Here is a 16,329-nt window from a genome sequence, read left to right on the forward strand (position 1 = left end):
ATACCGCCATTCGCTGATGATCCAGGCGACAAGTGCTCTGTAAGCTTTTTCTCCAAACTCTCTTCTTTCTTAATTATATCCGAAGCTTTCTTAACGAGTTCTTTCAGCTCATTTTTGAGTCCATCAAGAACCTCATACTGCATCTTAAGCCTGGCTTCAGCAGCACCCAACTCCTGACCCGGAGTTTGACGCAGAGTTTCGAGTTGTTGCTCCACTTTAATAATCACTCCTTTTTGAAAGTCATACTGATAATGTAGGCCTTCAAGTTGTGTAGACATCACGTCAATTCCAACATGGGCTTTTGCAATTTCTTTGATCAACGACGCTTCAGTAGTATCGAATGGATCGCAATATTTCTCAAGATTATATGCGCTAGGAAAAACCGGATAGACATCTCCACCAGCTGGATTTGCGCTTGGGGAGGCTGTCAAAGTGCTAGCTTCAGCACTCATGGTAGAACTGGGATAAACTGGACTAGCTGTAGTAACTGAGCAGACAGCCAAGATTGATGATAATATGGTGATTGATAATTTCATTATATTGGTTTGGTTGAGCAAGTTGTAATGATTGTCATTCAGCACATTGATTTTTATATTGTATTTATATCCACTATTGAGCGGATAATATTAAAAGCATATTCCTTGGATGACCGCTCTAAGGGATTTGTGTTGTCAGGGCTAATAGTGATTTACTACCAATGTCAAGGTAACTTTGAAAGGGTCACCCTTTATATTATGATTTGTTGCTTGATTTAAACCCTGATATCAAGTTTAACGACTATACTTGCCGCACTATGATGTCGCTACACAATATATTCCAGGTGATATCACCACATGACGGTACACAAGCAATATTGTTCATCCACACCAATTATATTGCAAGCGCTCGAGATCTTATCTGTTCAACATCACATTGTCACCAATACAATAGTATGACATGATCGTATTGCACCAATCCAATAGTATGTGTTTACACCACGCACACCAAACCAACTCAGTGATATGCGAATGTTGTGGCTTGACCAAATCACAATCACCCATATTATCGACTGTCCAACTCGTTGATATTCAAACCGTGTCATCACTAGTCACAATATAATGGTTGACTGACTTGTTTGATTGATCTGACATTGACACTTTGCAAACCTCGACTTGATTCATCAACTTGTATATTCATATAATGCCGGGTTTGTATCATCACGTTGGACTCGTTATCAAACACCTTGATGTGTCCATGCAACCCAAACTCGATACACACACATTAGTTATTGTTTGACATGACTGGGTCGATCATCAATACCAGACAGTGCAACTGTATTAGTTGTATGATACAATCAATCATGGTTGATTCATCACCATCAAATATCAAATGTTGATCACGTATACATTGATTTGTAGTTGCATGGTCTGTTGGCAATGCACACTATGATATGATTGACAAGTTGTTGATTTGCAGTAATCAGATGTGCATCACCTGTAACATTGGATGCAATTGACGAGTTGTAACCGCAAGTCAACAATCATCGATATGTTGGTGATTGTATTGACTACATGATTGGTATCGATTAGCTGTCATGATCGATTGGTGGACAATACAATCCACATTGATTATGACATGTTGCAACTAGTTGATATATGCAGACTCGACTGATGATCGAGTATATGTTGATGAGTAACTCTGTCACTGTTGGTTTGGATTGGTCATTGCTACTGCTTGTATATGCAGTGTATTCATGTGTGATGTATTGGATATCGGTGCTGTGTATGTTGAACCTGTTGAACAATATATTGTCATGTCGCATCAAATCGCACCATATTTAGAGTGCAATCATTGATTTGTTGGTTTAATGATCGACTCGACTCACATTCGACTGTAATGGCCACAAATCTGCATTGCTGATTGACAGGAATATATCAACATATATCAGACTCGGACATGGTGTATATCAGTTGCATATACCAATCACTGATGCAATTGATGATGATCGATTAGTCAATCAATTGGATATCAACACCAATGTCAGTCGATTAACATATGAATACTTGCAGTTGTGACCTGTATTCATTCAGTAATATTGTTGTATGTCGTGACTCGATACAGCACATCATGATATGTTGGACAATTGTATTGCAACACGGTCAATGGCATGCTGGTGGTTTGTTGTGCTGTCTGGCTGTATATATGGTGTCGATCAGTGTCAATCAGTAATGCATTTGTATTGGTCATGACTTGTGTGCAGTGATCTGGCAGTATCGTAATGTATGATACCATGATCAATGTAAAACACCATTTGATCAAACACGGTAATTGTGATTGTGATTACAATCTAGAATTGTGTGGAATACAATCAAAATCACAATTGGCAGGATATTGGGTGACTTTGTGTGCAATAACCATTATTGGTAGTTCAATTTGTATCTATACCAAGAACAACCGACTGTTGCATAGTATCAAGTTGACAAGTGATTTGTGGCATCTTTTGTTGAATATAATAAATCAAACAAAACACAATCCAATATTCAAATTAGCTCAATATTTATTATCAGGAACTGGTAATGAATTCAACAAACGACGCAATCTGCTCGCTTAAAATATTGCGCATATTGCTCTTTGAAACGACAACAACGATATTTTGGTTTCCCTCGACGCTGTTATAAGTATTTTCAGTTGAAACAGCACTGAGTGGTTCAGGCAGCTCAATCAAGAACCTTATTGAAAACTTTAACGGGGTATCAGATATACTCTGCTGCCATTTCAAATACGTTTCGTTATTCGTTGGCCGATCTGCTTTAATAAAGAAAAAGTCTGGATTTGTAGATTCAAGATTATCGGCAGACACTGCTGAAGGAATTTTTGATGTATATAGCTTGATTCCAAATGACACGCAGACTTGTTTGGATAAAAACGCAAGGATGTCTGGTCGAAACTGGTTTGAAGGACGAAAAAAGACTCCTGTTGGTCTATCGGATATGATTGTGCCATCTCCAGCCTTACGCTCTATTGTTGGCAACTGTAAACCATCAAGACCAGCAATCGAAACACCAAAACTAGATAGGACATTTGAAAGATGCGGTCCATTTTTTTGGATCATACCAGCCAAAATGACGGCTTCGAATGGTGTTCCTTTGGCTGTAGTTTTTTTACCTTTTGTGCCAGCAATGCTGCTCAAAAGATCCAACGATGACAACAGATTGAACTGTTGAAACTCTGTTCGGAATAAATTGAGAAGCAAGTCTATCACATATCCTTCAGACAAAAAGTATCCGCCAGTTTCACAAATGAGATGTATAGATCCAACAGTATTCATGAAAAAGTATTCTTGATTCTTGTCCAGTTGGCAGTATATTGGTCCATGATTGGTCGTCATCATTGATGATAAAATAAGCTTTAACATAATCTGTGTGTGAATGAGCCCTGATGGTCCTGGCAATAGGTTCGATTGACATACGAGCGAATCGACCAATTACCGCATTGTAAGATTCCTCTACTATATCATTGATATTCGAAAAGGCATGCTGTTTTTTCAGTCGTATGCGTTGTGCCGTTGCCGAGTCATTGTCATTGATTCCAGCACTGAACAAGTCATATACAAAGTTTTCCAAAATTCTTGGTCGATAGTTGTCGGTAAGAACAGTCTTGAGAATATCCGGATGAATATCGACAAAAGCAGTCACATAGTCCAACACCATTTCACAGTCCCAAGTTATGAATTCATTGAGAATAAGAGGACCAACAGGTTTCGTTCCAAATGATTTAAAGTTGTCAATGTTGCGTAGTTTTGATGATGTTCCAGCAAAAATAACCTTTTTGGCAAACTCCTTATTTTTGATAACATACAGCAAGACTGAGAGTGTTCCTCTTTTTGAATCTTCATTCACATCTCCGTTTTGTTGGATGTGATTTCCCTCCATTGACGAGATAATCGTGCTTCCAAGATGTTCGGCCAACACATGAGCTTGATCAAAACAAAAGAGGCAGCGCAAATCATCGTCAATATAGCTGCAATGTATGTCGTTCAACTTGTCCAAAGACAATAGCTTCAGTTTCAGAAAGCATAGTCTGATGGCTCTTGAGTTGAACAATTGGTGAATGAGAAACTGTGCTGGAGTTATGTTAGGATATTTTTCCTTGAGATATTTGAGAAACAGAACACGAGACAGTAGAAAGGCATAGGTAATATCATAGAGTTGTGGCAGGCTTTGATTCGGTTTTCCATTTTGAAGTGATGCTTTCAAAACTTTCTTTCAATGAGAAGAGTGAGGCATCATTATTAGAATATTCAGACGGATACTCCTAAGTGGTAATCTGTGACAAAGCTAATTCTAATAACGCACACTTTGAATCTCCAAATTAAACCCTTCATCACCACTAATCCATATGCCCCAACTCCATTATCCTCATTTCTGGAGATTCATGTTCCAAGTAACGGGTAAATGGTGTCATTATGTAGATATAGTCAACTACAGGAATCAATCCCATTGGCTCAACTACTTTTCGTTTACAACCACTAATTATCAAATGTGTTACTTGTTCGTATCACAAGACAATCAACTACTATAAAAGCTAGAATGCTTAATCTTATCAATAAACAACTATTCAAACTATTTCAACTTTCTAATTACTTTATCACACCTTTTTACTATACTTGAAAAGACCAAGTCTGCTGATCTTGGATTAAAGTGAAACTTCCATTACACTTTTGATTTGTTCTCTTCTGATAACTACTAACAGTTACAGATTATATTCTACTTTATACTTTACTACATTTATACAAATCACGAAGCTCCGAAAATTCTGACAGTCCAAGGTAATTCTGAATAAATAAACACCAGATAGTCACTGATAAACTGATAGTAGTTGATGTATAAATGGCACATTGTATAGTTACATTTAATTGCCAGCAATGTGTGATTGGATTACTCGAGTCATCAAGCAGTTTTCAAACAGTTTTCAAGAACAATCAAGTCATGTCCAATAAACTGTCCGATGTGCAGGTGTTTTGGCATTGGTCCGTTGGTCCATTAGTACGATTGTTGGTTGGCAATTCAGACTTGTAAATGACAATTGATTCTTGATTGTTGCATTGGTGTCCATATGTGTCCATATGTGACTCATTGTATACGGAACAGGACTGACAAGTGTGTCTGAATTGATGACAGATGATACAGCCTATCCAACAGAAAGTAATACATTGATCGTGTCTGCGTGGAAATAAGCTTCATAACTTCCACTTCTGAATGTATGAGAATCAACATTCAAACAACGAATACGTCCAATGACTCTTGCAAATGCATTGATAGAGTGTTGTTGAATAATTCGAGTTCTTCCAGAGCAGTGTCACTGGAAATAGTTACTGTTATTCAGACAGTCACTTGTCCAGACCTTACAGTTGTAATATTACACATTTTCCATTGTTGCTGGATACCAATATGCCTACATTTAAAGATGAATGCTACCAACAAAATATTCCATTAGAACTGCAACTGTTGCTTCAAGGTCATGGACATATCGTTGTAAATCGTTTCAAATATCAGTCTGTTACCCCATTTTAAACCAATCCATCAATCTCCGATTCGGCTCGCTCAATACTCTCCAGCAACTTGCATTCCATTCCTACATCGACTTGTTCATCGTATTCATGTTTACAGCGTTTGTTGTTTTGACTGCGATTTGCATCAACCCAGAATAATGGAATTTACCATTTCCTTTGTAGAATCTGTCCATAATGTCTGTTTTAATGTAGTCATTTGACTGTTTTTCGATACAAAAGTTGACAATCATTGCTTTATCATCGACTTGACCGCAGTTTGATAAGTTGACAGCACAATCGCATATACACAGGATACGAAATATCAAATCCAATCAAAGTTGGGTATTGTTTGCTGTATCCTTGTCAACTCGGACAATAACACCACATGGCAATACTTGATAGCAATGTAGACTGTTTTGGTGCTGTGAGATGCAATGATACAACGAGTTTCAGGACCCATTCCAATATGATGCAGCATATTGCAGACAAACAGTTCATTTGTATCTGGTTGCCTGATACCTTTTACATTGTATTGTGTGGGTCTGTACTGACGAGTCTTGATGTAGCAACAAACAGTCAGTTGTTGCTGACATTCCAAGCGAATCTGGTCTGGATTCCGTTTTTCTTTGGAGATAATGAGATGTCAAACAACTTGTTAATGTCAGCCTTGTAGTGTTGAATGACAGTATTGATTGACAGCAGTTTGAATCGGTTCCGTATTTCCATCCAGATACTGTGATATTGGCAAGAAGGATCTTGCAGAGTTGTTGGTTGTTGATGGGCAAGTTGGATATAAAGTTATTTTCAATCAATCCGTTGACAGTCATGATAGCATACTTTGATTTGTATGTACGCAATACTGCTGTCATCTTGTGTATGGTGTTTCGTATTCCTACAAACGCAATCTATTTCCAGCTGTTTTCTTTGTAGACATTTGATGTTGTGTAACAATGAGGATGTAAAATGTAGTACAGAAATAGACGACTAAATTATATTTATTCCAATGGATTTAGCACTCTTGTTCAAGTAAAACAGTATCATCCGATGCTCACTATACACTACTTGTACGTTGAATCATGCCAATCACTTGCTATTTTAACAAGCATGGAATATCACGGCACATATTGATGACCATTTAATATCCGAGTGTCAACTCATTCCAGTTTTGGTTTATACTCATTTCTTGGCCCTAACCCTTGACCATAGCCATTTTTAGGGTGGGACTGCATAGCCAACCATATGATATTCGAATGTATGGTCAAATAGCGGCTCAACCAACATTGTGGATACCATATAAAGGGAGATCCCTTCAAAGTTTGGCATTGATAACAAATCAATATCAACCCTGATAACAACACTAACCCTTAAAACGGTCATTCAAGGGATATGCTTTTAATATCATTTATTCAATAATGTATATAAATACAGTTCAAAAACCGACTTGTTGAATGACATTACAACTTGCTCAACCAAACCAGTAAAATGAAACTCGCAGTTGCTGTATTGTCATCGATCCTGCTTGCATGCTCGGTTACTACAGCCAATCCAGTCAACCCCAGTGCAACTACAGATGTTGAAACTAGCACTTCAACCGTCATTCCCAGTGCAACTACAGATGTTGAAGCTATCACCTCGCCAACTCCTAATCCAAACGGTATAGGTTTAGGTGGTCTTGATCAACTTCCAAGTAGCATCAAGGAATTGCTCGACAAACACCTAAAGCTAAGTCATGCTCGCGATGAACAAAAAAAAGTATGCGACCCGTTAAAACCTGAGTATGACAGCCAGATTATACTGATAGCGGACTTGGAAACGAAGATTCAAGTTTTGGAACGTAAATTTCAAAGAAGCGGCGGCAGTCCAAAATATGATGGTGAAATTCAGAAGACTAAGGCTGATCTCGAAGCTCAAAAAGTCAAACTTAAGGATATTAGAAGCCGCTACTATGAGTGCCAGCTCAAGACATGTTATATTGAACTTGATCTGAGTCTCATCAAAATAGAGCTCGTGGAGTGCGTTTTTGGAGAAACTTGGGATCCTGAATCAACTGAACGGAAACTTTTGCTTATCGGCCAACATCCTTCCGTTATGAGGTACTTTGGCGAATTAGGTAATAAAGGACAATCATCAGAATGCAATGAATGTCTTGGTCAGAATCCTAGTGATCAACAACAGCATCAAGAACCGCAACCATCACCGGATACACCATCCGGATCTGGATCCTCTGGACAGAAAGTTCCCTCCAATAGACAAAAAGGTTCATCCAAGTTTATGGGTAAATTGAAATCATTCTTTGGACGACCCAAATAATGACGATTCATCCAATTAATTTGAATGTCAACCTGTTGGTTCCAATTGATTCAATTGTCATTCTGGTTTAATTTGCAATAAAATTGGATCTACATGCATTATATCTGATTATTCCAGTCTTGTTGACACGATATCATATTGTACATTGACACTTGTATTTCCAATACAACACAATACAGTTGATTATATATTGCATAGTTGTACACATTGATGATGCTGACATGCATGTGTGTATCGTGTCGATATGATATTGCTTGACATGTCGTATTGACATATTCCATGCAACACTAATACCAACAATAGTCATGTGTACAATATCAATATGTTGCACAACAGTCATTCAAACAGGTTGGAGCATGCCACATTGCAGCAATGTAATCAAATTGGTACAACACATGTCAACATAAATGTACTGTAGTGTAGTGTAGTATACACTAGTAGTAATGATTCAACTAACGACATGATCATGTCCATGTTCATGATTATGGGGACATACAGCATTACAATGATGGGTCAGCAACAATGTGATGGAGTTGGATGCGTAATATCAAACCCATGTCCGAAATACGTGATGTAACAACAACTTGCAGTCATATTGATGTAAATGGACCACTAAATAACAGTGTTGGTGTGTGATAAACAGTTGCATTACTGACATGTGTCATGATTGTTGCTGAACTAGATTGCGATCGTATCCGTGATTCAGAATACAACAGAAACAACAAATGCCGGTTCAAGACTATTTCAGTTCAAAATCATAGTTTGTGTGCATCATATCATTGACACTGTTTATAATAATTCATAATGTATATTGAGTCAACAGTCAATGTCAAGTACAAAACTACAACCAATATTCAGCATTGTTTATTCCAAACCAACAGTCAATTACTGCAAGATAGTGTTCAACTCTACATGAATGCGATTGTATACCATTTTGGTTTCAGCTGTAAATTTGAGCCATTTCGACTTGTCCAAATTTTGCTTGTAATCTGTGCGATTTGTTGCGGATTCAGTACAAAGGTGAACAAATCTGATATTTCTACTCGAGATACTGGAGTGTCTTGATTGAATGCACTTTAACAAAACAGTCAATACTATGCTGTTTTGTTGGATCACATCAATTGATATACTCTTGGATACTTGTGGCTAGTTTACTGTGTTGTATTTGTTAGACATTGATTGTAATCTAGTTGGGTGTCACGGATAGCAACAATCGACATAACAGTGGACACTATTGGACATGTACACTGCAATGTGACTGTCAGCAACCATCACCATCAGTGTGTATCATGTGTTTAAAAGTACTCGCATGCATTGGATTCAACACCACGTTTGTGATTGGGTTTGATCTGGATTGTATTGGTGGTGTTGTTTTGCATATATCAGTAGATTGTGTGCTGATTTGAATGACATGATCATCCATTGTGATTCATGTACACGATGACAATCTGACCTGTTGACACGGCCAGTTTGTTGAACGACCTGCCAATCTCCAATTCAATTATAGTACAATGTCACTCATTCGATGTATCAACGACAGATTTCCGAGTTTGATGTTGATCATGTTGTGACACAATCAGCAGTGTTTGACGTATACAGTCTAGATTAACCTAAAATGACTGTGCAGTCATACCAATGGAAAAGTCATGGTTTTGAAATACTGCAACAACAGGTTGTTTGATGCTGTTGTGTCCGAATGATCCAAAACATGACCAATTGGACAATCAGTCAAGTATTTGGTATACAGTAGCAGTATATGCTGTAGTAATGGATTGTAAATGTGATGATAACTATCCATAATCAGGGGGACACTACCTGATTATTAGATATATCACCGCAATTGGAGATGAACACAACATACTACTGAGGTTGATTTTCCACCAACAGCAATGCTTGTATATTGATCGATTCCATGGTGTATTTGGCGTTTTCTGAATATCCATTTCAAAAGTGCTGATTGTCACCCTTGAAGCTGCCGTTGTTATAAAATAACAGTCATGTATCAGATTCAAAACACTTTCATCAAACTGATCGATGCAATGCATTGCAACATTGACAAGATATGCGATCGTGTGTTTGATTATTTTGTGATCCAAGAGTGTCAATATTCAATCACTTACAATTCTGATTGTGGTGGAATGATTGACTCTACATGTTGAACCCTTTCTATTGTCCTGGTGTTTGGAATGACGATCGGTCATCATGTGTTGTTGTTTAATCCAGACTATTGGCTGGTTATTACTTTGAACATGTCAGAATTGACAGACGTTACACTGGTAGCATCTACTTTTGCCTGTAAAAATACAAATCACTTGTTGCGGAACATGTTTGGATCTTGGCAACTATGTCTGTTGTTGAATGGAGTGAATGCATTCATGCATCTGTCTTGCTATCGTCAGTATTTCCAAGTTTAGCATCAATTCAGTTTTGTGCAAACCCATCAATATACACAAATGGAGTTGTGTATGCAATGCAATGCAAGAATATTTATAATGACGACTGAATTCCTATGTTTTGAAACAAGTTCTATTTGCAATTACGAATCATGATGATAAAATTGATCATTGAGCTCATATTCAAGGTTCCGTGTTTGGTGTTGGTTGCATATGGCTAATCAAAGTTATTTGATTTTGAAAATCCAATCTGTATATCAATTTCATCTTGAAACTTTATTGAAGGTTATTTCCAACTGAATTTAAAAAATCCCAAACACCGTTGCCAATTTTGTCAAAAAACTGAGGCGAGTTTTGACTATTGATGATTCTCATACCTTGAGCGTCAACGGAGTTCTTTTCAGCAGTATGAATAACCAGAGTCTGTTGCAATGAGTAGCCTGATTTGTGTAGTTTCAACAAAGTGCTAAGAAGGTGAGTTCGTTTTTCTTCAAACCCTTTCAACACTCCACCGCCATTACGTTTGCAATAAAAGCGTTCAGGATCTGTAGTATTGTAAGCGTTTGCAGCTTCTTGTTTTGACATTCTCTCGACAAATTTGATTTGGACAATGTATACAGTCTTTGTATTGGCACACTTGTAGATGATATCTGGTCCACACATATGATCGGGAAAGTATACTTGACTTGAATCACCAAATAGTAAATAGCCGAATGCAGAATCTCGGGATGCCTTGATACTATTGGCAGCATCAGAACCAGAATGGTTGGCTACTAAAGCAAACGCAACCAAGTATTCCGCCAAATAGCCAACCGTTTGAGGGTTAGGGCTAGGATACGAGCCAATTCTTTGGTATAAACTTTTGACAGTGTGTGCAAAGGGCAAAAAGTAGCAAAGACACTCGATTACGGCCAACTCTTGAATTTCAATGGAAGATATAGTTCCATCGACAGTCTGACCAAATCCCAAACCGTAACGTATTGCATTAGCAGCGTCATTTCCAGTTACATTAAGTTGCATTTTCCCCTCCCAAATGGCATCAAGAAATGCGTCGCGAATGGGTCCTGACAGGTTATCACCAGCAATGACTGTCAAATGAACGAATGCCTTCATCAAGGTCATTTTTCAAGAATCTAAGCGGGAAAATCTGGCCATCAACATTAGATATCCCAGTGATAAATTTGCCAATCGCAGCGTCAATATCATTTGATTCCATATATGTGCCCAGAATATACGATATGAAACATGGTCTTCCATGACATAATTCAAAGTCTGAAATTCTTGATACAATAGCATCCAGTTGATCGACTTGATGGTCTTGTAAAAATTGTCTAGCATACTGTTCGACCTCGAGCTTTGTCAGAGAATGGAAATCTGATACAACTACACAATCTGTGATTTGATCATCCTTCATAGCACTGAACTCCACTAGCTCTTTGATGAGTTCAAAGTCAATACTGGTGGCAGACAGTAGGCAATGAGGAAATACTCCCATCATTTTGGAATGGTATACAAATGGAGTGAAAAAGGGACGAAAGTTTCTACTTTCTGGTTGAAAATGAAAACGACGACCTCGTGCAAGATTTCGGACTCCATCAATGGCAATAAAAGGAAACGGGTTTATAATGGCAGTTGGGGAAAGTCCAGGTTCTTTTACAAGGGTCGTAAAAAGACGCTCAAACAAGTCAACTCCAAAGAATGCGATAGGATGGAGTTGAGCCAGAAGAATTTGCCAAGGTTCCTTGAATCCCTTGCTTATCAAGTAATTGCAAACAGAAACCCGAACGAAATACAACAGTTGGATAGCATGTTCAGTGAGTTCAGGCTGATAGTTACTCTCGCAATACACCTGGCATTGATACATGTCTTTAGAACCAAAGTCATCTTGAAAGCTCTTGCAAACAAAGTAGTACCCAAAGTTTGAATAAAGCAACTCTAGAAACATCCTTGTTTTTCCTGCACCAGAAACAGCAAAAAACAGTTTGATATTATCGACATTGTCAATTTGATAATTGGTTACTCTCCTATCAAGACGGTGTTCCAAGCAATTGTCGTTAAATACGGCGTTATTTGGAAACCTTGAAACGTTGACAATCCTTTCCAGATGATATATCAAATACTTGAAAGCGTCATTTGGTTTTCGCAATTTCAAATTATTGGCTTTAATGAATTCTTGGTCAGCTCGACTCTGTACAGTATCTTTGATAGGGACGGTCAACATTCACATCATTCTTGGATTTAATAGTCAGTGGACTGTCGTAACAACCAAAAGGATATTGGATAGAGGTCAGAAACCCATATCGAGCAATGGCTGGACCATACACCTCAAAATGAAGAGTGAGTTCGTCAACAGAAATAGCGTCAAGGAGGGGAGTGGCAGCAGTCTTGTAAGCTGAAATCAAATGAGAAACAGTAATCAGAGGTAGAGTTCCTTGTGGTACTCTTCCGTGAGCTGTATCGATAAGCACTGGAGAGTTGTTCTTGTATTGAAGATAAAATTTGGTCATTTTTGAGTTTGTTGAAAGAAAAGAAAAGAAAAAAAGAACAAATGTGAATTTGTCTCACATTCAAAATTTAAGTGAGACAAATTCACACACTTTGAAGTGTTTAAACATTTGTCATGTGTTCAATATAATGACTCGAGTCTTTTATTCAACATTTTAATATTTAATTATTGTTAATCAGTCAATTGTTGGATTGGTAAATATGTTACAAAACATGCATTTATATGCTGAATCTGACAAGTGGATGTGGATTGTTCCAATCAACAATTGGATTGGATCGACTGCAATATTGTCATTGATTGCAGTTACTGTTGACCAATACATTGTAATACATTGACAGTCTCGACATCAACATTGTCATTCATGTCAAGTTGTGTGTAGTTGCTAATATTACACCACAACAATACTGTGCCAACTTTCGAGTCCTGTGATACACTGTTTTAACTATGATCGGATCGATGTTGATCACTTGTCAATACACGGACCAGTTGTATAATCGTACAACTGTTGGTTAACCAATGTTTGACTGTCGATATTTGAATCATGAATATTGTCCAACATAATCGTCACTAACATTGTCGTTGTCGTTTGATTGCCTTGTTCTATGAATAATCATTGCAATATCATTTGTTCAGTTGTTGTTGGTTTATTGAAACCATGTCACAATTCTTGATATATTGCACGTAATCTTGTAATTGTTGGTGTTGTCTGTAGTGATTCTGTCAATGTATACGAATGACACTTGTTGCTAATTGGTAGTTGTTTATGATTAATACACAACCGATCGGGTTTGGTGACCATTCTATGCACATATATATTTGACATTATATTGGACTGTTATGTTGTTTGATCCAATAGTAGTATATGTCAGTCATACTATAATACTACATGTTTGTTGCAATATCCATACAACCTATATCCAAAACTGCACAAACACTGTCATTCAAGATTGATGAGTATGCAATCACAAATGAATCCAACGCATTTTTGCTGTATATAGTTGTATCAAATGTCGTGTTTGTTGGCTTGTCTGTTGACTTGACTAGATCTGATATTACACGGGCTATTCAACAATTGTATTGAATTCCGGTTAGTATCGAGTCATTTGAGTCGTTCGAGTAGTCAAGTTGCTTGGTTTGCAATGTGTTGTGTCCAGGAATCACTTGCAATCAAACCATCACCAAACCACAAGCTAACAACACCAAATGATATATGACTGGTTATATTAACACATTGTAAACACTCGACGAATTAACCATGAATCAGGTTTAATCATCAATCGCAAATATTGTCAAGCGTGTATTCCTGGTTTAGTTGATGATGATCCGAGTATGTGGTATTCGTCACAGTTTGATTTGGTCCAAACAGGTTTTGTAATGGTTTCAACAATGTCTGATGAATGACATGCTACAATCGCAGTCTATTGATATTACCGCATGATACAACTATTTGGTTGACCAAACGACTCGAATGTTGATGGATTATTATGCCAATCGACTGGTTTGATCCGATATCATCACACTTGATATGCCAACACATGCGACATATGATGGAGTGATGGAAATACTCGAAATACACAAAACACAACTCTTGCAGCAGTGTATGAAACTATCAAGCATGGTATGACATGACATGAAGGGTGTAGATTAGACTTGATAACAATGTGTACGATTTGTACTTTTAAATTCTGAAATAGCAGCTCTGTTCCAACATCACATTGATTGTAAATGTCAAGATTGTTAACCTTGTACAAATGACCATTTCACATGCAACTTTAGCCTGATATTGAGTATTTTCAAATGAATGCAAGCTTGCAACACTCGTTTGACTCGTTTGGTTTGGATTCTGGTTGATATTTACGATATCGATGCAAAGTTACATTCCAGAATGAACGTGTATAATCTGATGTGGTCAATCGTTTGGTTTCATTGTTATCGGTCATTGACACCAGTGATTGTGTTGATTGCAAATAGTAGTCCAAGTAATCATGCATAAACAAACACCTGATAGTCACTGATAAACTGATGGTATCCAATGTATACATGACACATTGTATAGTTACATTTAATTGCCAGCAATGTGTGATTGGATTACTCGAGTCATCAAGCAGTTTTCAAACAGTTTTCAAGAACAATCAAGTCATGTCCAATAAACTGTCTGATGTGCAGGTGATTTGGCATTGGTCCGTTGGTCCATTAGTACGATTGTTGGTTGGCAACTCGGACTTGTAAATGACAATTGATTCTTGATTGTTGCATTGGTGTCCATATGTGTCCATATGTGACTCATTGTATACGGAACAGGACTGACAAGTGTGTCTGAATTGATGACAAATGATACAGCCTATCCAATAAAAAGTAATACATTGATCGTGTCTGCGTGGAAATAAGCTTCATAACTTCCACTTCTGAATGTATGAGAATCAACATTCAAACAACGAATACATTCAATGACTCTTGCAAATGCATTGATAGAGTGTTGTTGAATAGTTCGAGTTCTTCTTCCAGAGCAGTGTCACTGAGAGTAGCAACTTGTCTTATCCATGCAATGAGTTGTATAGACATTACAATTGTAATTACTTGGTTTTGTGCCTGGTCAATATATTGAAAAGTCCCCCGACATGTAAACAGAAGAGTTTGTATATTGTTTCAAGCTTTCATAAGAACTTCAACTGTTGCCTTGAGGTCCTGGACATATTATTGTAAATCGTTTTCAAATCTCATCTTAAGGGAATTGTTCACTCGTGTCAGGAAATAGAATTGCTGGTGCATTATTGAGCACAATAATTATAGGAATCTGTTAATAAAATGGCAATATTTAATTTAATTTTCTACAGTAGGATAAAGAATTTTTACAGCGTATTGGTCGATATCTTGAGGTGTTTTCTTGGTAAAAGAGTGGTAATACAGTGGAGGAAGTAACCAATACAACTTCTCGGCACCATCTCCAAGCATCTCTAAATCTTCTTCGGCACCGCCTTTGATATCATGTTTCTTGCCAACAGTCATTTGAAATGCACCAATTCCAGGAATCCAAGCATCAATTGCTGCATAGTTTTTAGTTTTTGGCACATATAGCTGATCTTGAGTCTGACCTAGTAAAACTCTATCAACAACTAGTTTCACTGAAGATGGAATGGTAAGAGTCGTTTCTTCAGGCTTGGATTTCTCATTTCCATGCACCAACTTGTGGCTGTCAAACATCTCCGTTCTCCAGCATTTCAAAAGCATACGGTTCAAAAATATATCCACACAGTGCAGCAGTAAGAGGGCTTCCTTCACACGATGCCAAGAGTTCCGCCATCTTGCGTTTCGCTTCTGTTCCTTTGATTTGAACAATGATATCCAAGGCTGTTTGAGACGCAAAGGTAACAGATGGTTCTGTGAATGGGTCAACAGATGTCATGTGAACCAAAGAATGGACAACTTGGGACTTGTCTGTAATAGTCGAGTTCAAGCCAATTATCTTGATGCAATCATCGAGGTCGCATTGCCTACATGCTGCTTGAAGTAGCTTTGTTGGATCATACTGCTTATCTTCCAAAACATGTCGAGGTATTCCACCAAGAATTTGAAGCGATCACGCCAGTCAA

General features: G+C 37.7%; 6 protein-coding genes across 6 annotated transcripts; 1 reads left to right on the top strand and 5 right to left on the bottom strand.

The window, feature by feature from the left end:
- Positions 1–4: 4 nt before the first annotated feature.
- BATDEDRAFT_28780 (uncharacterized protein) lies at positions 5–536 on the bottom strand (the record flags this gene model as incomplete). Its single annotated transcript, XM_006683165.1, has 1 exon — positions 5–536. A coding segment is annotated over one exon (532 nt), but the record flags the coding sequence as incomplete, so codon positions are not given.
- Positions 537–2,542: 2,006 nt separating this feature from the next.
- On the bottom strand, positions 2,543–6,357 carry BATDEDRAFT_28781 (uncharacterized protein; the record flags this gene model as incomplete). The annotated part of the gene is made up of 6 exons (XM_006683166.1): positions 2,543–3,423; positions 3,449–4,241; positions 4,757–4,813; positions 4,981–5,169; positions 5,700–5,751; positions 6,050–6,357. 6 exons carry the CDS (start codon positions 6,355–6,357, stop codon positions 2,543–2,545), a joined length of 2,280 nt encoding a protein of 759 aa, XP_006683229.1.
- Positions 6,358–7,012: 655 nt separating this feature from the next.
- Positions 7,013–7,840, top strand: BATDEDRAFT_92998 (uncharacterized protein; the record flags this gene model as incomplete). Its single annotated transcript, XM_006683164.1, has 1 exon — positions 7,013–7,840. The coding sequence occupies one exon, from the start codon at positions 7,013–7,015 to the stop codon at positions 7,838–7,840; it is 828 nt and encodes a 275-aa protein (XP_006683227.1).
- Positions 7,841–10,492: 2,652 nt separating this feature from the next.
- BATDEDRAFT_36311 (uncharacterized protein) lies at positions 10,493–12,248 on the bottom strand. The gene is made up of 2 exons (XM_006683167.1): positions 11,323–12,248; positions 10,493–11,297 (listed from the first exon to the last, which is right to left on the bottom strand). The coding sequence occupies exons 1-2, from the start codon at positions 12,176–12,178 to the stop codon at positions 10,510–10,512; spliced, it is 1,644 nt and encodes a 547-aa protein (XP_006683230.1). The 5' UTR covers positions 12,179–12,248; the 3' UTR covers positions 10,493–10,509.
- A 162-nt stretch (positions 12,249–12,410) lies between these two features.
- BATDEDRAFT_28784 (uncharacterized protein) lies at positions 12,411–12,740 on the bottom strand (the record flags this gene model as incomplete). Its single annotated transcript, XM_006683168.1, has 1 exon — positions 12,411–12,740. The coding sequence occupies one exon, from the start codon at positions 12,738–12,740 to the stop codon at positions 12,411–12,413; it is 330 nt and encodes a 109-aa protein (XP_006683231.1).
- A 2,819-nt stretch (positions 12,741–15,559) lies between these two features.
- Positions 15,560–16,142, bottom strand: BATDEDRAFT_92995 (uncharacterized protein; the record flags this gene model as incomplete). Its single annotated transcript, XM_006683169.1, has 2 exons — positions 15,560–15,947; positions 15,970–16,142. The coding sequence occupies 2 exons, from the start codon at positions 16,140–16,142 to the stop codon at positions 15,560–15,562; spliced, it is 561 nt and encodes a 186-aa protein (XP_006683232.1).
- Positions 16,143–16,329: the final 187 nt, after the last annotated feature.

The sequence above is a fragment of the Batrachochytrium dendrobatidis genome (assembly GCF_000203795.2).
Source record: "Batrachochytrium dendrobatidis JAM81 unplaced genomic scaffold BATDEscaffold_38, whole genome shotgun sequence".
NCBI lineage: Eukaryota > Fungi > Chytridiomycota > Chytridiomycetes > Rhizophydiales > Batrachochytrium > Batrachochytrium dendrobatidis.